General features: G+C 28.4%; 1 protein-coding gene across 8 annotated transcripts; it reads left to right on the top strand.

The window, feature by feature from the left end:
* The first annotated feature begins 1,785 nt into the window (after nucleotides 1-1,785).
* Nucleotides 1,786-23,092, top strand: LOC140842165 (transcription factor bHLH113-like). 8 transcript variants are annotated; one of them, XM_073209979.1, is made up of 8 exons: nucleotides 1,786-2,257; nucleotides 2,672-3,053; nucleotides 3,376-3,453; nucleotides 3,785-3,850; nucleotides 4,284-4,349; nucleotides 22,062-22,115; nucleotides 22,291-22,332; nucleotides 22,738-23,092. In XM_073209979.1, the coding sequence occupies exons 1-8, from the start codon at nucleotides 2,088-2,090 to the stop codon at nucleotides 22,885-22,887; spliced, it is 1,008 nt and encodes a 335-aa protein (XP_073066080.1). In that variant the 5' UTR covers nucleotides 1,786-2,087; the 3' UTR covers nucleotides 22,888-23,092. The 8 variants fall into 8 exon arrangements, with proteins under 8 accessions (XP_073066080.1, XP_073066087.1, XP_073066086.1 ...); XM_073209986.1 differs by having other exon boundaries at nucleotides 22,099-22,115; nucleotides 22,741-23,091; XM_073209985.1 differs by having other exon boundaries at nucleotides 22,099-22,115; nucleotides 22,738-23,091.
* Nucleotides 23,093-23,118: the final 26 nt, after the last annotated feature.

Raw genomic sequence — 23,118 nt, 5'->3', positions numbered from 1 at the left:
TAAATTAATATTTTAATCCTTAAAGATTATTCTCCCTAAATATAAAAAGGGAATACATAAGATTGCCAACAACATTTTGTTGTTTGTTTACTCAAATGTCAACAAGAAAATGACTGCCAACAACATAGAAAACTCTAAAGCTAAGCTTTTCTCCAATTGCTGTCAAGCTAATAATCTTGATTACTCGATTAGATATGATAATTTTCAAACGAATTATGATTTGTTATGTTACCTAATAGTAAAAATATTCTGAAAAATTGCAAATTTCATGATACGTTTTCTTGCTTTTTGCGATTTTGATAATTTTTTCGATATGTGTTTAGTGACTCATCAACACTCCTGTGGAAACATAGCTAAAATTTTCAAAAATTATAAGATGAATAACTAATACTAAAATTTGACAACATAAATGACCAAAATAAAAAGAGACAAGCATAAATGATCGAAATAGCAATTTTCCTAAAATATTTGACGAAGTCTTGGTTTATGAGGATCGAGGATGTATTAACTATATTTCTTCGTAAAATAAATAAGTTAACTGGTAGATAATTAATTCGTTTTTCTTGAATCATTTAATTTTTATGCATGCATGCATGCACTTGATATAACTTAGTGTGCGCGTGTATATATATATATATATATATATAATCAACAGCTAGACGACATTTTTCCCAATAAAGGCATCACTTTAAGTATATTCTATATTCTGCACAAAACAATAATCCCGCCCCAATATTTAAATTTTTTTTACTCAATGAGTGATTCTAATTTTTTGGATTGTTTTTGTAATTTAAATTTATGTATTACTGATTAAATTTTAAAATAATAATAATAATATTTTCTTTCAATTTTCATAGGCTTGATTGCTGTGGTACAAATTAAGCATTAAAAATTTTGAATTATAATTTTAACGCTGCCCATATATAGTTTTAGATATTTATCTAGAAACCATTATTTTTTTAGTTGTACTAAATTAAGATAATTATTTTTAATTATAATAATCTTCTTGCTAAAGTTATATTCAAATATAATAATGATTATCATTTTATGCATCCATATCAATTACCAATTTATATTTATATTTTTTCTTATAACTAAAAGATTTCATTTTCGCTTCTGGCTCCGTCCCCAATTTTAATAAAATTAGCATATATCATCCAAATTTTTTTTAAAAAAAATAATAAAATAATAAGAATTTAATTACGACCCTAAAAACATTCCTACCCCAATTAAATTGGAACCTAGGTCTCGCATAATCCACCCCCAATTTAAGGAAATAATGTCCATACGGACCAAGGATTGGTTTCTTTTGGCCTGAAAACGCTACTCATCAGCTTTTTTGTCCCGCTTTGGTAATAAAGTTTAAAGCATGAATACATTAAAAGACAGCATACACACGATAAGCCATTATATTACTTATTATATACTAAATATTAAATGATCGAGAGAGACTTATGGAAATAATTACTTATGATCATTTGGTATTGTATTATGTATACCAATTAATATACACAAACTAATTTATAAGATATTGTATACATCAACGTCAGATGTCATGTCAGAAAATACACTAAAAATCAAAATATATAAGATTAAGACTGAAACTCGACGATATAGATGATTAAAATCACAGAGAATAAAATTACGAAAGACCAAAAATACAAATTATACTTGTTGTTATTATTATTTGTTTTATTTATCTGGATATGAACTAGTTAATTAAAAAGAAAAAGGAAAGATGGAGGAGGTAGGGAAACAAACCAAAGGCTAATTACTCAGCCCCACAAGTATAAAATACTCTTACTTGACAAAGACAGGAGGGGGTTTCTTTAGCCTCTTCCTGGAAAGCAAACAAAGTTCTGAAAGCTTCAAGAAAGGCTCGTTTAATTTAGGTTCACAAACAAAAGAATGTTCTGAAAAAACCAAGAAATGAATTTGGGAGAAAACCTTGCCACAAAAGAGAGAGATCCATTGGAAAAAAGTTTGTTTTCTTGTTATATTAAGTGAAGGGTTGAGAGTGGTTTTTGTTGCAGAACTCATCTCCATTTAAATTTTATTAATTTTTTTTGGGGGTTTTAGTGTGACAAATGATGGCTGGAAACCCTAATTGGTGGAGCATGAATAGCATGCACCCACAATTTTCTTCTCAATTTGTATTTGGTTCGAATCCTTCACTTTCTCCAAACCCTTCTGAATCTGATACTCAACATCACCAAGATTTCCCTGCTCGCGGTTCGTCATGGAGCCAACTTCTTCTGTAAATTTCTTCTTCTTTGTTCTTTGTCTTTTCACACACACACAGATAATGATTCTGTCACAAACCCTTTATTCCAATTTGTAAGATTGTTTTAGTATAAAATATATTTATGAAATTGGTATTCTGTTATTTAATAATCACACCTATCTATATCTTCAATTCTTAGCTTCTGTGGACACTTTTTTCATTTATATATTCAACTGCTTGTTCTGCTTCATTAATTTATCTCTTCAATCATAGCCTTTTATGTGAATCTTAGCAGCCTTCTTAATTTTCCTTCCATGTATCTTATGTATCCAGACAAATACATACAATATACATACATGCTGACAGTACATATATAATTAACTCAGACCATTTACGCCATTCTTTTCGCTAAAATCTTCGATTTTACACGTAAATATATATTATCAGAGGCGGGTTGGCTGTTAATGAAGAAGAGAACAAGTTTGGTGGCGGTCTTGTTCAGCAACAGAGGAAGCTGCAAGAGAATTCGTATCAAGACCTGCAAGTTTTGAATCTGAACCCAAGTTTCACTAGGGATTCTGAGGTCGATATCAAGCAAGATTACGACTTAGATTATGATCATCACCATCAATTTCAAGCCAACAGATCATCTCAGCCCTCCAATAATATTAATTCTAGTTGGCCGCATCAACTCATGCCAGTCTCTTCTCCCACTTGTTGTACCACAAATTTGAGCCACAGCTTGCTGAATTTCTCGGTCGAAAAGGCCACGGTGACTGGCGTCGTCGAACGGAAGAACCATCTGCATAATCAGGAGCATTCGTCTGAGGTAAGTGATGCTTTTCGAGATATCATAATGGAATGGAATGGATTTCAAATTCATGAATTTTTTTTAAAATAAAATAAAATAAAGGAGAATGAGGAATTAATCATTTTCTATGATGAGATCACTTTAATTATTGATGTTCAAAGATTCATTATTGTTACTTTATTGGTTTTCTTGGCATGCAATCATATCATAACCTGAATTCTTTGTTAAAATTGCGCTCCAAAACATTAAAAAAATATGATTAGAAAATTTATTTATCAAATTCTAAAATTTGGGATCAGATTTATTTTCTTGATTAATAATTTTTTCCTTGGATTAAAAGTGCAACAGCATTGGGAATGGTGGGGTACCAAAGAAGGCTAGGGTTCAGCACTACTCTTCACCTCAACCAGCTTTGAAGGTCAGGAATCTCACTTTAACAAATTAAATCAAATAACTATAAAATATAGTTTCATTTCATAATATTTCTAGTGATAATATAATAAACATATATGCAATGTATTAATTACTAATTTAGAAAATAAAAGAATATATAACCCTAGCTTGTGATCACAAATTAAGAATATTCAATCATCACCAAAATTCCCAGAAATATTTTATACCAATTTTGTCACAAATATTTTTTTCCCACTGAAATATTCACATTTAATAATCGTCGAAAAAATATATTACATTTCAAATAATTTTGTCTTATGATTTTTTCATGATGTTTTTTTTAATATATTGTGCAGGTGAGAAAAGAGAAGTTAAGTGATAGAATCACAGCTCTTCACCAGATTGTTTCCCCCTTCGGAAAGGTATTTGAACCTATGAACTCTAACTATTGGTCTACTTATGAACATCAAAATTTTTGATAGGATATGATTTATTATAATTTGTAAGAATGAAAAAATTTAAGAAAAACTATCCCTTTTTCAATTCGAAATTTCATTACAATGCATGAAAAAAATGCTCGATCGTTCCATATGTTTGTTTCTTACAAATAGTCCAAATTTAGTTTTTAGTATTGTAATTTTCAATTTTTTGACAGTTTCAGTCATTTTTCCTCGATAGTTATATTGTGACTTGGAATACGTTATATTTAATAACATGGTCAATTAAAATTACAAAATTAAAAGATAAACATATTTAATTTTTCCAGAAGTGAATTGGCATCCACATGTATATAATAGCACCCGAGTTTGATAAATTATAGCTTTGAAGGTGCAATGGGATGTTTCTCTTTTGCAGACTGATACTGCTTCTGTCTTGACAGAAGCCATTCGCCATATTAGATTCCTTCAAGCTCAAATTCAGGTCATTTTCTTTATTCCTTATTATTCTTCTAAACATAATTAAATACCACCTTCATGTTATTAATTAACTCGAAATATAAATATTTAAAATTAATTTTCTTTCATTTTTTATTTTCCTTTCACATTTTATTTTACGAAAATTCAAATGAGTACTTTAAAGAGTGGAAGGAAAGTAGAAAGAGACTTGGTCTGAAACTGAAATGAATAGAGATAATTATTTTTCTTAAATAAAAAGTAGTTGAATTTTATTCCTAAATGTTCAATTAACTAATTATATGCTCCATAATATGTAATAAATTATAAAAGATTGTTGATGAGGATAAACAGATTTTTGAATCTGTCATGAAGAAAGTTTATAATTCCTTTCAAGAATAGAAATATAATCTATAATAAATGTTTTAAAAAACCAAGGAACAAAATGTATAAGTTTATTCTGGTTTTCACAATATTTATAAAATGTTGAGACAATATATTCAAACTCTTCTTCAGAAAAACTTTTAAAGTACCAATCTCTGAAAGATTCCCATTTGGATAAATAAAATTCTGCATTGATCTTTGCTCTAGCAGAAGATCCTTTAGTAAAATCAATCTTTGATTTACTATCCATTAAATACTAAAATTCATTTCTGAAACTGTATCAGTTTCTCTAACTTTTTGAAAGTTACTTTTATGAACTATATTGTTTTGATTTATAATTAAATCATCTACTGTATTAGTAGATTCTAATTCTTCTCTAACTTGAGAAGTAGAAGCTCTAGAAGTTTGTGGTATATCAACCATATAATCTAGAGGAGAAATAAATGAATGACTAGATCTTAATCTAGCATAAACAGAAGAGGGTAATAATCTTCTTTGTTCATTATTAAACTGTATTTGAACAGATCCTTCATTAGTTTGTATGACTTGTTCTAAATCTCTATTTATTATAGGATTTCTAGGAACAGCCTGTTCAATTATCCAGTTTTCTGGAAATTCTATTTCTTCCCATTTTATAGATCTACGAGTTGTAATATTAGATCTATTAAAATTAGTTTCTATTAGAATAGTTTCATTTAATTTTTTATCTATTCTTTTACACATAGGATTTAGTGTAAATAATGGTTTATAATAAATACGATAACAGATACATATAACTTCTGTTCCAGGAGTATAATTATAACCATGAGTTTTAACATTTAATGTTAAAGCGTCTAATATATTTGGATCAAATAAAGATAAAGATAAATTTGGATAAACATCAAAATATACTGGACCATGTGCCAGACTAGATTGAATTATTCCCATAAGGGATTGTTTCCAATTTAAATTTCTTCCATCTCTTAAAGCTGCTATGAAGCTTTCTGGTAAGCCTTCTAATGTTAAAGGTCTAAAAGCAATTTGAATTAATCCTATATGAATAAATTTATAATTTTTCATATAAGGCATAATATCTTTATTATTTAACAATCTTATTACCATTTCATTATTATGAAGAGGTACAAATGATTCTGTAGTTTTAACTACTTGTTTAAAACCAATTCTTTCAAAAGTTCCTAACTTATAGATCATTTTAGATTCTATCTTAGGAATAGTCCATTTATTCAATAAATCTAAATTTTCAGGTAAATCATATTCTTCATTTAAACTGTTATGAACAGTTTCTTTCATACTGAAAATATTCATTTGAATAAAAAGTGCTAAATTATTAACCAGACTATTTCCATGGCTCTGATACCATCTGTGGCTTGGAATCAAAGAGGAATCTGATACGTGGCATTGTTTTACCAAAAAACAATAAACTTACAAGGTTGTAAGCAGAACTTTAAACTTTTATTGATTAACTTCAGAAGGGTTGTATACAAGAGAGAGTAGAGAGAGGGGAGCAAACTCAACCGTGTCTTCCTAAGAACACAGAAATAGCCTATATATAGATAGAAGAGCCGGACATCAAACCCCGGATTCCATCTCAAAATAAAAATAGTAAATGCTTTATTAAAGCAAAAGTAACATGGTTACAAAATTCAAAAAGTAAATAGTGATATGCCACCCACTTTTTGTCATGATATGCCATGATGATGTGTTATTCCACCAACTCTTGAATAGTGAGATTCCACTTTCAACGATTCTAGTCATCTTTGGTATTATCTTTGAGAGATTTCTTCAAACTTTCAAATATATCCTCAATTTGAGATAATTGAGGAATATCCTCATCTGGATCCTGTGCATCATGCATCTTCATTAGATGTATGAATTGATTATCACTGGAATCTGAAGCCATTGATTGGTCTGATTTTGAATCGGAGCATCCCATATTCTTATAAAGATCTTTTTTCATTTCATCAATGTAGATTTCTACCATCTTCTCTTTAGAATAGATCTCTGAATATTTTTGAGTCAAAATTTTAAATGGACTCATTGCATCTTTTTCTTTTTGTTGTTGATTCAACAAATCTTTCTGATATGAAGAAATTTTTTCTTCCATTTGAAGTAAGGTGTCATGACCATGAAGTTTTCCAGATACTGGATCTTCTCGTAACATTTTATCCCAAAATTTTGTAGAGCTAGTTCTCCATAGACAAGGGATACCTTCATCTGTATAACCAAATTCTGGCTGCCATTTCCAGATCCATGGAATACCGAATTCCATGAAGAATAGACATAAAGTCTTTCCATCAATCCAATGTTCAGAAAAAATTTTTGTAATAATTGGTGCAACATTCAACCAAGTATCAAATGGTTTTATAAAAACCTCTGGCAAAATTTTTGCTGATGGACCAAATATTTTCCACCAAATAAAAAACCAATTTGGAATAGGATAATGGAAAACATTTTCACAAATCTTAAGAAACCATGTATGTTTCCTTTTTTCATTTTCATATAATAAAGTTTTATTAAAACTTTCAATATAATCCCAAAAATTGAATTTAAAACTGGTTTTATGATTTTCTGAGTAAAACTCTTTTTCAACCAATGGAGATATACCCCATTCTTCAATAGATATAATCTTTTTGATAATAAACTTAGAGAAGTTATAACTTCCTTTTTGTTGAGTATTACTGAAAAAGTGAGTGATATCAACACTTTTTGTAGATATGAGAAGATTCTCATAATATCCTCTTTGCTTATAAGCACCATATACATATGATGTATTGGTAAAATATCTTTCCATAATAATCCAAGGAGTTTTTTCCCATTGGATATCTTTTTCTTCTATAAGAAGATTTAATTCTTTATGTTTTGACTCTGTATAAAGAGCTGTATCATTATCATCTTCTTTGATGATATTAGCATATGATGCTGAAGACTGAGAATCAGAATTATTTTTCTGCTTCTGTTTCAAGAATTCTTGAAACTCATTGTATAATTCATTCTGCTCAGTATTACTGGCTGATGAACTTGATAAGTTTTGGGCTATTAGCCTCTGTTTTCCATGTTGTGCTATGATATTAGGGGGTTTTCCCCTACCACCTCGCCCTCTATAAGAGGACTCTCCTCTGCCTCGAGAGTACATATCTGTAAATGAAAACATTAAGATAAATATTCTCGAGTTAAGAAATCTGGTAGATGATTATCTTCACCTTTTTTATAAATGATCTCAAAATCAAAAGGAGCTAAATGAGCCTGCCATCTAGCAAACATTTGCTTAGACACATCATGTTTAAAATCTTTATTAAACATAAACTTTGCAGATTTGCAATCAGTTTTTATAATAAACTTTTGATTATATAAATCATCTTGAAATTTTAAAATACATCTAACAATAGCTAAGATTTCTTTTGCTACTGTGGAGTAATTTTTCTGGGCATTATTCCACTTCCCAGAATAAAATCTTATAAGATATTCTTGTTTTGTTTGAGGATCTTTTTGTTTTAAAATTCCTCCAAAACCTATATCCGAGGCATCAGTTTCTACAATTTTATCCCATAAAGGATTTGCCAACATAAGACAAGGAAGATTTTTAACTTTTATCTTTAATAATTTGAACAGCTTTAGTATGCTTATCTGTCCAAGGTAAAGGATTTTTCTTTAGTCTATCATATAAGATAGCAGAATCTTTAGTAAGATTTTGAATATAAGGAGAAATATAATTTAAACTCCCTAAAAATCTTTGTAACTGAGTTTTATCAGTTATTATATCTGGAAATTTTGAACCAAATTCAATACTTCTTTGGATAGGAATTATTTTCCCTTTTTCAATCATATGACCAAGAAAACGAATATTAGTTTGGAATAAAATCATTTTAGATTTTGAAATAACCAATCCATTTTGAATAACAATATTTTTAAACATTTCTAAATGTTTAAAATGTGTTTCAATATCATTAGAAAACACTAAGATATCATCTATATAAACAATTATAAAATTGCTATAATTATAAAAAAATATCATTCATAATTTGTTGAAATTCTGAAGGGGCATTTTTAAGGCCAAATGGCATTACTGTCCATTCATAATGTCCTATAGGAACATTAAAAGCAGTTTTATATCTATCAGATTCTTGTATTTGAATCTGCCAAAATCCTGATTTCATATAGGCTGGAAACCAATAACCTCCATGTATGCGAAAGCCTCTAAGGAAAAGTTTGGTAAAACAATGCCACGTATCAGATTCCTCTTTGATTCCAAGCCTTAGATGGTATCAGAGCCATGGAAATAGTCTGGTTAATAATTTAGCACTTTTTATTCAAATGAATATTTTCAGTATGAAAGAAACTGTTCATAACAGTTTAAATGAAGAATATGATTTACCTGAAAATTTAGATTTATTGAATAAATGGACTATTCCTAAGATAGAATCTAAAATGATCTATAAGTTAGGAACTTTTGAAAAAATTGGTTTTAAACAAGTAGTTAAAACTACAGAATCATCTGTACCTCTTCATAATAATGAAATGGTAATAAGATTGTTAAATAATAAAGATATTATACCTTATAGGAAAAATTATAAATTTATTCATATAGGTTTAATTCAAAATGCTTTTAGACCTTTAACATTATAAGGTTTACCAGAAAGCTTCATAGCAGCTTTAAGAGATGGAAGAAATTTGAATTGGAAACAATCTCTTATGGGAATAATTCAATCTAGTCTGGCTCATGGTCCAGTTTATTTTGATGTTTATCCAAATTTATCTTTATCTTTGTTTGATCCAAATATATTAGACGCTTTAACATTAAATGTTAAAACTCATGGTTATAATTATACTCCTGGAACAGAAGTAATATGTATCTGTTATCGTATTTATTATAAACCATTATTTACACTGAATCCTATGTGTAAAAAAATAGATAAAAAATTAAATGAAACTATTCTAATAGAAACTAATTTTAATAGATCTAACATTACAACTCGTAGATCTATAAAATAGGAAGAAATAGAATTTCCAGAAAACTGGATAATTGAACAAGCTGTTCCTAGAAATCCTATAATAAATAGAGATTTAGAACAAGTCATACAAACTAATGAAGGAACTGTTCAAATACAGTTTAATAATGAACAAAGAAGATTATTATCCTCTTCTGTTTATACTAGATCAAGATCTAGTCATTCATTTATTTCTCCTCTAGATTATATGGTTGATATACCACAAACTTCTAGAGCTTCTACTTCTCAAGTTAGAGAAGAATTAGAATCTACTAATACAGTAGATGATTTGATAATGATACAATTCTTTATGTTTTGACTCTGTATAAAGAGCTGTATCATTATCATCTTCTTTGATGATATTAGCATATGATGCTGAAGACTGAGAATCAGAATTATTTTTCTGCTTTTGTTCCAAGAATTCTTGAAATTCATTGTATAACTCATTCTGCTCAGTATTACTGGCTGATGATGAATTGGATAAATTCTGGGCTATTAGCCTCTGTTTACCATGTTGAGCAATAATATTGGGGGGTTTTCCCCTGCCACCTCGCCCTCTATAAGAGGACTCTCCTCTGCCTCGAGAGTACATATATGTAGATGAAAACATTAAGATAAATATTCTCGAGTTAAGAAATCTGGTAGATGATTATCTTCACCTTTTTTATAAATGATCTCAAAATCAAAAGGAGCTAAATGAGCCTGCCATCTAGCAAACATTTGCTTAGACACATCATGTTTAAAATCTTTATTAAACATAAACTTTGCAGATTTGCAATCAGTTTTTATAATAAACTTTTGATTATATAAATCATCTTGAAATTTTAAAATACATCTAACAATAACTAAGATTTCTTTTGCTACTGTGGAGTAATTTTTCTGGGCATTATTCCATTTCCCAGAATAAAATCTTATAAGATATTCTTGTTTTGTTTGAGGATCTTTTTGTTTTAAAATTCCTCCAAAACCTATATCCGAGGCATCAGTTTCTACAATTTTATCCCATAAAGGATTTGCCAACATAAGACAAGGAAGATTTTTAACTTTATCTTTAATAATTTGAACAGCTTTAGTATGCTTATCTGTCCAAGGTAAAGGATTTTTCTTTAGTCTATCATATAAGATAGCAGAATCTTTAGTAAGATTTTGAATATAAGGAGAAATATAATTTAAACTCCCTAAAAATCTTTGTAACTGAGTTTTATCAGTTATTATATCTGGAAATTTTGAACCAAATTCAATACTTCTTTGGATAGGAATTATTTTCCCTTTTTCAATCATATGACCAAGAAAACGAATATTAGTTTGGAAATAAAATCATTTTAGATTTTGAAATAACCAATCCATTTTGAATAACAATATTTTTAAACATTTCTAAATGTTTAAAATGTGTTTCAATATCATTAGAAAACACTAAGATATCATCTATATAAACAATTATAAAATTGCTATAATTATAAAAAATATCATTCATAATTTGTTGAAATTCTGAAGGGGCATTTTTAAGGCCAAATGGCATTACTGTCCATTCATAATGTCCTATAGGAACATTAAAAGCAGTTTTATATCTATCAGATTCTTGTATTTGAATCTGCCAAAATCCTGATTTTAAATCAAATTTAGAAAATATAATTGCATGAACTAATCTATCTAATAAATCTTTTTTATTAGGAATAGGATGCCTAATCCATTTTAAAACCTTATTAAGAGGTTTATAATTTATTACTAATCTAGGAACACCTCTTTCTTGTTCAGAATGTTTATTAACATAGAAAGCAGTACATGACCAAGGAGATTGAGAAGGTTTTATTAAACCTTTGTCTAACAAAGAATGAATTTCATTCTTGCATAATTCTAAATATTCAGAATTCATTTGACAAGGACGAGCCTTGGTAGGAATATTTCTTTCTTCAAAATTTTCTTCATATGGAAGAGATATAATATGCTTCTTTCTATTCCAAAAAGCATTTGGAAGATCATTACATATTTCTAATGAAAATTTATTATAAATAGTTTTTATTTTTTCCTATAATTTAGGATTCTGTAATTTTTCATCAATAGTAAGAAATTTTATTTCTTCTTTTAAAGAGTTTATTTGAAAGGTTTTTCTTTCAATCTGTTCTTGTAATTCATTTAAGATTCTATGAACAGGTTTAGTTATAAACTTAAAAGAAATAGGATTACCTTGATAAGTTCCTATTATACCTGTTTCATCAACATAGGTTAAAGGATAAATTTGATAAATAAAAGGGAGACCAAATATAAGTTGGCTAGAAATATCTTTCGCTAATAAAAAACTGGTTTGAATACAGTTTTTATCTTTGCAAATATAAGCTTTAGGTAATTTATAATTTATTTCTAAAGGTTCTCCTCCTGCATGAGAAAGAGAATGAGTAGTTTTATGAAAATATTTTGTAGGAATTAATCCTTCATGTATAACATTTAAATCTGCACCACTATCTATCATAGCAATGAAATTCTTTTTATAAGAATTATCAATTAATAAAATAATATTAGTATACCATTTTTGAGATATTATCATACTCAAAACAGATAAATGTTTCTGATTATTATCAGGAAATGAAATATCTTGAATATTTTCAAAACTTTCAGAAATTGAATTATTATGATTTTCAATGACTGAAATACGATAATTTAAACTATTATTGTTATCATGTAAAAATTTTATTTGTTGTTTAAGATTATCAATCTCTTTAACTAAATCCTGTATAGTAACTGGATTTTGTTGACTATATTTTTTCTGTAAAATATTTTTAACTTCTTTCATAGAATAAGTGTGAGGCCCGGGGCCGAAGAGGGCGGGGGGTGAACGCCGGTGCCATCAGTTGCACGGACAATGAGCGGCTCCTGGCAGGCTTCTAGGTGAAGGGAACATGAATGAACCGACCCACACGGGAATGAGAGGGATTCCGAGACTGGGCAATGTAATGGACTGAACAGTTGAAGAGGGCTTAAAAGATTTGATTGGTACTACTCATATCACGAAGGTGCATCTTCTTTTCGGTAGCTCATCACATAAGAACTCCAAAGTTAAGCGTGCTTGACTTGGGGCAATTTTGGGATGGGTGACCTCCTGGGAAGTTTCCTAGGGTGCGTGTGAGTGAGGACATAAGCACGCTGGAAAGACTCGTCTTGGTACAGTGAGGACAGTCGTCAAATCTGGGGCGTTACAAGTGGTATCAGAGCCGACCTCTCTTAGTACGGTGTGGTTCGGGGACGAACCAAGCGGAAGCTGGTGGGCATGTGAGGCCCGGGGCCGAAGAGGGCGGGGGGTGAACGCCGGTGCCATCAGTTGCACGGACAATGAGCGGCTCCTGGCAGGCTTCTAGGTGAAGGGAACATGAATGAACCGACCCACACGGGAATGAGAGGGATTCCGAGACTGGGCAATGTAATGGACTGAACAGTTGAAGAGGGCTTAAAAGATTTGATTGGTACTACTCATATCACGAAGGTGCATCTTCTTTTCGGTAGCTCATCACATAAGAACTCCAAAGTTAAGCGTGCTTGACTTGGGGCAATTTTGGGATGGGTGACCTCCTGGGAAGTTTCCTAGGGTGCGTGTGAGTGAGGACATAAGCACGCTGGAAAGACTCGTCTTGGTACAGTGAGGACAGTCGTCAAATCTGGGGCGTTACAATAAGCTTGTTCTTGTTTAACAAGAATATTATTTTCATTATTACTTGTTGAAGCAGTATTCTCCATTTGATCAATAATTGTAGATTTTAATATTGGGTCCTTAATCATTTTAAGGAATTCTAAAATATTATTATTAGTTAAAACATTAATATTTAAATCTTGAAATTGAGACATAATTTTATAAAACTCATCATCATTATTATTATTATCCTCTATAAGATTTATACAAGATTTTCCTCGTATACAATTATTGCATTCTTCTAAATCTGAAATATCAGATTCATTATCAACAATTTCTTCTGAATTATAGGATTCTGAAGAATTCTCAGTTTCACTATCAGAATTATTATTAGAATCCATTATTATTTTAAATAATGTTTCTTTTAGATTATCATCTATATCTAAATTATTAATTTTGTTTTTAGCCCAACATTGATTAGCATAATGTCCTGGCTACAAATTATTAATTTATTTTTGTATTTATCTTTTTTCCTATCAGCTTTAGCTGATTCACGAATTTCTTTTCTTTTCTTTTTTCTTTCTTTTTGTCTTTCAGACAAATGTCTTTTCTTATAAATCTTATCATCCTTATCTTTAATTTTCTTCTTACCTTTATTAGGTAAGTCCATACCAAATTGATCACAAAATTTACCTAACTGTTTTTTCTCAAGTAAATTATGTCTTTTAATTTGATTATTTAATTTTAATTCATTACAGAGAGCTAAACCCTCTTGAATACAAGTATTTATCAAATTACCATAAGTATAATTATCATAAGAGATATTTATATCATCTTTTCTTAATACTTTTCTAACCCTTTCAGCAAATAAGAAAGGTAAGCCATCTATGAATTTAGCTTTCCAAAGACTATTATTACAGTCTGGAATCTCATAAATACGAGATAAGAAAGTATCTTTATACCATCTAAAATCAGTAAGTGTTTTACATTTTAGATTACTTAATAAAGTTCTAATTTGTTCACTATTATCAGTGAATTTTCCTGTGAAATGTTCAATCATAGTTAGAATTAATGTATATACTACATTTTCTGATTGAATATTATTTTCCATTTTTATGGAATTAAAGATTTCATCTTTTTGAGAATAATGTAAATAATTATCCCACCAACCTTTAAGTTGGCCAGTAAATCCTGCTGTTATCATTTTAGCAATATTCTTATCAGTATTACCTGATGATTTACACACAGTACTATACATTAGCATTCTGTGAGCAGTATTATAAATTTGCCTATCACTATAACCATCAATATTCCATTCATAAATGTTTTTCCCATTATAGCTATTAGCATAAATATATTCATTTTCTTCAATGAGAACATCCATGGGAGTAGGTTTATTATATTAATATTTGGATGTAGTAGGTCTATCAGCCCATTTAATTTTATTAATTTCATCTTCAGAATGATTATTAATCTTATCTAATTCTTCAAACTCTTCATTAAGAGTATTTAAATTAAGATTTCTAAATTTTTCTTCTAATAATTTTTCTATATCAAAAACAGAAGATTTAAATTTAAAATCATTTATATCAGGAGGTGATTGTATAGATGAAGTAGCAACAGAAACAATATTATTTTCTGGTTCTTCTATATGAACATCTGGTTTAATTTTATTAATAGCTAAAATAATTTTATCAATACGATCTTTAAGAGAATTAATCTCTTCTCCTATAATCGTAAGATATAAATTTGTATAATTTTGTTTTTCAATTATCTGATTAATATGTTTAACAGTAATTTGTAACATATCATTCTCAAATAATTTTGAAAAAGCAGTAAAATTTAAAATTTTATTATTCTTTTCTATTATAAAAGATTGTTGAGGAGGATAAACAGATTTTTGAATCTGTCCTGAAGAAAGTTTATAATTCCTTTCAAGAATAGAAATATAATCTATAATAAATGTTTTAAAAAACCAAGGAACAAAATGTATAAGTTTATTCTGGTTTTCACAATATTTATAAAATGTTGAGACAATATATTCAAACTCTTCTTCAGAAAAACTTTTAAAGTACCAATCTCTGAAAGATTCTCATTTGGGTAAATAAAATTCTGCATTGATCTTTGCTCTAGCAGAAGATCCTTTAGTAAAATCAATCTTTGATTTACTATCCATTAAATACTAAAATTCATTTCTGAAACTGTATCAGTTTCTCTAACTTTTTGAAAGTTACTTTTATGAACTATATTGTTTTGATTTATAATTAAATCATCTACTGTATTAGTAGATTCTAATTCTTCTCTAACTTGAGAAGTAGAAGCTCTAGAAGTTTGTGGTATATCAACCATATAATCTAGAGGAGAAATAAATGAATGACTAGATCTTGATCTAGCATAAACAGAAGAGGGTAATAATCTTCTTTGTTCATTATTAAACTGTATTTGAACAGATCCTTCATTAGTTTGTATGACTTGTTCTAAATCTCTATTTATTATAGGATTTCTAGGAACAGCCTGTTCAATTATCCAGTTTTCTGGAAATTCTATTTCTTCCCATTTTATAGATCTACGAGTTGTAATATTAGATCTATTAAAATTAGTTTCTATTAGAATAGTTTCATTTAATTTTTTATCTATTCTTTTACACATAGGATTTAGTGTAAATAATGGTTTATAATAAATACGATAACAGATACATATAACTTCTGTTCCAGGAGTATAATTATAACCATGAGTTTTAACATTTAATGTTAAAGCGTCTAATATATTTGGATCAAATAAAGATAAAGATAAATTTGGATAAACATCAAAATATACTGGACCATGTGCCAGACTAGATTGAATTATTCCCATAAGGGATTGTTTCCAATTTAAATTTCTTCCATCTCTTAAAGCTGCTATGAAGCTTTCTGGTAAGCCTTCTAATGTTAAAGGTCTAAAAGCAATTTGAATTAATCCTATATGAATAAATTTATAATTTTTCATATAAGGCATAATATCTTTATTGTTTAACAATCTTATCACCATTTCATTATTATGAAGAGGTACAGATGATTCTGTAGTTTTAACTACTTGTTTAAAACCAATTCTTTCAAAAGTTCCTAACTTATAGATCATTTTAGATTCTATCTTAGGAATAGTCCATTTATTCAATAAATCTAAATTTTCAGGTAAATCATATTCTTCATTTAAACTGTTATGAACAGTTTCTTTCATACTGAAAATATTCATTTGAATAAAAAGTGCTAAATTATTAACCAGACTATTTCCATGGCTCTGATACCATCTGTGGCTTGGAATCAAAGAGGAATCTGATACGTGGCATTGTTTTACCAAAAAACAATAAACTTACAAGGTTGTAAGCAGAACTTTAAACTTTTATTGATTAACTTCAGAAGGGTTGTATACAAGAGAGAGTAGAGAGAGGGGAGCAAACTCAACCGTGTCCTCCTAAGAACACAGAAATAGCCTATATATAGATAGAAGAGCCGGACATCAAACCCCGGATTCCATCTCAAAATAAAAATAGTAAATGCTTTATTAAAGCAAAAAATAACATGGTTACAAAATTCAAAAAGTAAATAGTGATATGCCACCCACTTTTTGTCATGATATGCCATGATGATGTGTTATTCCACCAACTCTTGAATAGTGAGATTCCACTTTCAACGATTCTAGTCATCTTTGGTATTATCTTTGAGAAATTTCTTCAAACTTTCAAATATATCCTCAATTTGAGATAATTGAGGAATATCCTCATCTGGATCCTGTGCATCATGCATCTTCATTAGATGTATGAATTGATTATCACTGGAATCTGAAGCCATTGATTGGTCTGATTTTGAATCGGAGCATCCCATATTCTTATAAAGATCTTTTTTCATTTCATCAATGTAGATTTCTACCATCTTCTCTTTAGAATAGATCTCTGAATATTTTTGAGTCAAAATTTTAAATGGACTCATTGCATCTTTTTCTTTTTGTTGTTGATTCAACAAATCTTTCTGATATGAAGAAATTTTTTCTTCCATTTGAAGTAAGGTGTCATGACCATGAAGTTTTCCAGATACTGGATCTTCTCGTAACATTTTATCCCAAAATTTTGTAGAGCTAGTTCTCCATAGACAAGGGATACCTTCTTCTGTATAACCAAATTCTGGCTGCCATTTCCAGATCCATGGAATACCGAATTCCATGAAGAATAGACATAAAGTCTTTCCATCAATCCAATGTTCAGAAAAACTTTTTGTAATAATTGGTGCAACATTCAACCAAGTATCAAATGGTTTTATAAAAACCTCTGGCAAAATTTTTGCTGATGGACCAAATATTTTCCACCAAATAAAAAACCAATTTGGAATAGGATAATGGAAAACATTTTCGCAAATCTTAAGAAACCATGTATGTTTCCTTTTTTCATTTTCATATAATAAAGTTTTATTAAAACTTTCAATATAATCCCAAAAATTGAATTTAAAACTGGTTTTATGATTTTCTGAGTAAAACTCTTTTTCAACCAATGGAGATATACCCCATTCTTCAATAGATATAATCTTTTTGATAATAAACTTAGAGAAGTTATAACTTCCTTTTTGTTGAGTATTACTGAAAAAGTGAGTGATATCAACACTTTTTGTAGATATGAGAAGATTCTCATAATATCCTCTTTGCTTATAAGCACCATATACATATGATGTATTGGTAAAATATCTTTCCATAATAATCCAAGGAGTTTTTTCCCATTGGATATCTTTTTCTTCTATAAGAAGATTTAATTCTTTATGTTTTGACTCTGTATAAAGAGCTGTATCATTATCATCTTCTTTGATGATATTAGCATATGATGCTTAAGACTGAGAATCAGAATTATTTTTCTGCTTCTGTTTCAAGAATTCTTGAAACTCATTGTATAATTCATTCTGCTCAGTATTACTGGCTGATGAACTTGATAAGTTTTGGGCTATTAGCCTCTGTTTTCCATGTTGTGCTATGATATTAGGGGGTTTTCCCCTACCACCTCGCCCTCTATAAGAGGACTCTCCTCTGCCTCGAGAGTACATATCTGTAAATGAAAACATTAAGATAAATATTCTCGAGTTAAGAAATCTGGTAGATGATTATCTTCACCTTTTTTATAAATGATCTCAAAATCAAAAGGAGCTAAATGAGCCTGCCATCTAGCAAAAATTTGCTTAGACACATCATGTTTAAAATCTTTATTAAACATAAACTTTGCAGATTTGCAATCAGTTTTTATAATAAACTTTTGATTATATAAATCATCTTGAAATTTTAAAATACATCTAACAATAGCTAAGATTTCTTTTGCTACTGTGGAGTAATTTTTCTGGGCATTATTCCACTTCCCAGAATAAAATCTTATAAGATATTCTTGTTTTGTTTGAGGATCTTTTTGTTTTAAAATTCCTCCAAAACCTATATCTGAGACATCAGTTTCTACAATTTTATCCCATAAAAGATTTGCCAACATAAGACAAGTAAGATTTTAAACTTTATCTTTAATAATTTGAACAGCTTTAGTATGCTTATCTGTCCAAGGTAAAGGATTTTTCTTTAGTCTATCATATAAGATAGCAGAATCTTTAGTAAGATTTTGAATATAAGGAGAAATATAATTTAAACTCCCTAAAAATCTTTGTAACTGAGTTTTATCAGTTATTATATCTGGAAATTTTGAACCAAATTCAATACTTCTTTGGATAGGAATTATTTTCCCTTTTTCAATCATATGACCAAGAAAACGAATATTAGTTTGGAATAAAATCATTTTAGATTTTGAAATAACCAATCCATTTTGAATAACAATATTTTTAAACATTTCTAAATGTTTAAAATGTGTTTCAATATCATTAGAAAACACTAAGATATCATCTATATAAACAATTATAAAATTGCTATAATTATAAAAAAATATCATTCATAATTTGTTGAAATTCTGAAGGGGCATTTTTAAGGCCAAATGGCATTACTGTCCATTCATAATGTCCTATAGGAACATTAAAAGCAGTTTTATATCTATCAGATTCTTGTATTTGAATCTGCCAAAATCCTGATTTTAAATCAAATTTAGAAAATATAATTGCATGAACTAATCTATCTAATAAATCTTTTTTATTAGGAATAGGATGCCTAATCCATTTTAAAACCTTATTAAGAGGTTTATAACTTATTACTAATCTAGGAACACCTCTTTCTTGTTCAGAATGTTTATTAATATAGAAAGCAGTACATGACCAAGGAGATTGAGAATGTTTTATTAAACCTTTGTCTAACAAAGAATGAATTTCATTCTTGCATAATTCTAAATATTCAGAATTCATTTGACAAGGACGAGCCTTGGTAGGAATATTTCTTTCTTCAAAATTTTCTTCATATGGAAGAGATATAATATGCTTCTTTCTATTCCAAAAAGCATTTGGAAGATCATTACATATTTCTAATGAAAATTTATTATAAATAGAGATCATTACATTTGGCTAGAAATATCTTTCGCTAATAAAAAACTGGTTTGAATACAGTTTTTATCTTTGCAAATATAAGCTTTAGGTAATTTATAATTTATTTCTAAAGGTTCTCCTCCTGCATGAGAAAGAGAATGAGTAGTTTTATGAAAATATTTTGTAGGAATTAATCCTTCCTGTATTACGTTTAAATCTGCTCCACTATCTATCATAGCAATGAAATTCTTTTTATAAGAATTATCAATTAATAAAGTAATATTAGTATACCATTTTTGAGATATAATCATACTCAAAACAGATAAATGTTTCTGATTATTATCAGGAAATGAAATATCTTGAATATTTTCAAAACTTTCAGAAATTGAATTATTATGATTTTCAATGAGTGAAATACGATAATTTAAACTATTATTATTATCATTTAAAAATTTTATTTGTTGTTTAAGATTATCAATCTCTTTAACTAAATCCTGTATAGTAACTGGATTTTGTTGACTATATTTTTTCTGTAAAAGATTTTTAACTTCTTTCATAGAATAAGCTTGTTCTTGTTTAACAAGAATATTATTATCATTATTACTTGTTGAAGCAGTATTCTCCATTTGATCTATGATAGTGGATTTTAATATTGGATCCTTAATCATTTTAAGGAATTCTAGAATATTATTGTTAGTTAAAACATTAATATTTAAATCTTGAAATTGAGACATAAGTTTATAAAACTCATCATTTTTATTATTATCCTCTATAGGACTTATACAAGATTTTCCTTGTATACAATTATTGCATTTTTCTAAATCTGAAATATCAGATTCATTATCAACAATTTCTTCTGAATTATAGGATTCTGAAGAATTCTCAGTTTCACTGTCAGAATTATTATTAGAATCCATTATTATTTTAAATAATGTTTTTTTTAGATTATCATCTATATCTAAATTATTAATTTTGTTTTTAGCCCAACATTGATTAGCATAATGTCCTGGTTTCTTACATTTTCTACAAATTATTAATTTATTTTTGTATTTATCTTTTTTCCTATCAGCTTTAGCTGATTCACGAATTTCTTTTCTTTTCTTTTTTCTTTCTTTTTGTCTTTCAGACAAATGTCTTTTCTTATAAATCTTATCATCCTTATCTTTAATTTTCTTCTTACCTTTATTAGGTAAGTCCATACCAAATTGATCACAAAATTTACCTAACTGTTTTTTCTCAAGTAAATTCTGTCTTTTAATTTGATTATTTAATTTTAATTCATTACAGAGAGCTAAACCCTCTTGAATACAAGTATTTATCAAATTACCATAAGTATAATTATCATAAGAGATATTTATATCATCTTTTCTTAATACTTTTCTAACCCTTTCAGCAAATAAGAAAGGTAAGCCATCTATGAATTTAGCTTTCCAAAGACTATTATTACAGTCTGGAATCTCATAAATACGAGATAAGAAAGTATCTTTATACTATCTAAAATCAGTAAGTGTTTTACATTTTAGATTACTTAATAAAGTTCTAATTTGTTCACTATTATCAGTGAATTTTCCTGTGAAATGTTCAATCATAGTTAGAATTAATGTATATACTACATTTTCTGATTGAATATTATTTTCCATTTTTATGGAATTAAAGATTTCATCTTTTTGAGAATAATGTAAATAATTATCCCACCAACCTTTAAGTTGGCCAGTAAATCCTGCTGTTATCATTTTAGCAATATTCTTATCAGTATTACCTGATGATTTACACACAGTACTATACATTAGCATTCTGTGAGCAGTATTATAAATTTGCCTATCACTATAACCATCAATATTCCATTCATAAATGTTTTTCCCATTATAGCTATTAGCATAAATATATTCATTTTCTTCAATGAGAACATCCATGGGAGTAGGTTTATTATAGTAATATTTGGATGTAGTAGGTCTATCAGCCCATTTAATTTTATTAATTTCATCTTCAGAATGATTATTAATCTTATCTAATTCTTCAAACTCTTCATTAAGAGTATTTAAATTAAGATTTCTAAATTTTTCTTCTAATAATTTTTCTATATCAGAAACAGAAGATTTAAATTTAAAATCCTTTATATCAGGAGGTGATGTATAGATGAAGTAGCAACAGAAACAATATTATTTTTTAGTTCTTCTATATGAACATCTGGTTTAATTTTATTAATAGCTAAAATAATTTTATCAATACGATCTTTAAGAGAATTAATCCTTTCTCCTATAATCGTAAGGTATAAATTTTACAATTAAATGAAGGCACTGAGCGGCCCATACATGCGCTATTCCTCTGCAGATACTGCACAACATTATGTAAGTAGTAGCACACGCGCAATTTAAGCTTCGCATTTTCCAATGTAAGACCAAAATTTTAACATACATTAATGGATATATATATATATATATATATTGGGAAATGTGAATGTCATCGAATTATCTATTTTTACAGCCAAAAATAATTACTGTAAAAAATTAAATATATTGCCAGGTTCAAGAAAGGAATATTTTTTTCCACGAAGAACATGGCAAGGTATGCTTCTATTGGATCCATAAATTGTAGTCTTTTAATTAATTTATGGAATCATAATTATTGTTATTTGTTTTTTAAATAGCAAAATAGTATAAGAAAAATATAATATCAAAACATTTTCATACAACCCATTATCTACAAATTAGCCATATCTCATAAGCAATATATAGTAGTTACAACTAAACAATATTTTTAGTGGAATTAATACTATATCGTACTTTACTTCTTCGGGGAATATAATATAAAACAATATAATAATTAATTAATTAATTAAACTTTGTTTTGGGGTTTGGTGTAATTATTATTCAGTATGAAAATATTCAAAAACTAAATAAATTTCTTCCATATATGAATTAAAGGTTCCATTTAAACTAATATTATTCTTTTAAATAATTAATTAACAAGCAGGACTCCAATGGTGCCCGGGCAGTAGTCAAGGACTTGAGAAGTAGAGGGCTTTGCTTGGTTCCAATATCTTACACTCAACATGTGGGTAACGACTTTAACGAGGTCGATTACTGGACTCCTCCGCCGGATCTTGGCGGAGGCTTTTGAGTTCGAGTCCGACCAATCTGTCATCAATATTAGATTTCGGAAATATCGTTGTAACATCAGAAACAGTCATTCTCTAAAATTCACAAAAAGACTGACTGTCATTGATGTTACTTGCTCATGTTATGTTGTATTTTGTTCTTTAATTAACTATGAGGAGGGAATGAATTTAAATCAAGATATTATGACTAGTTTAATTTATTATTAATTAATATGACAATGGGTTTAATTTCA

The sequence above is a fragment of the Primulina eburnea genome, chromosome 9 (genome assembly GCF_022965805.1).
Source record: "Primulina eburnea isolate SZY01 chromosome 9, ASM2296580v1, whole genome shotgun sequence".
NCBI classification, from domain to species: Eukaryota; Viridiplantae; Streptophyta; class Magnoliopsida; order Lamiales; family Gesneriaceae; genus Primulina; species Primulina eburnea.
The sequence above is the reverse complement of the archived record's forward strand: the minus strand, read 5'-3'. Positions and strand labels throughout refer to the sequence as shown.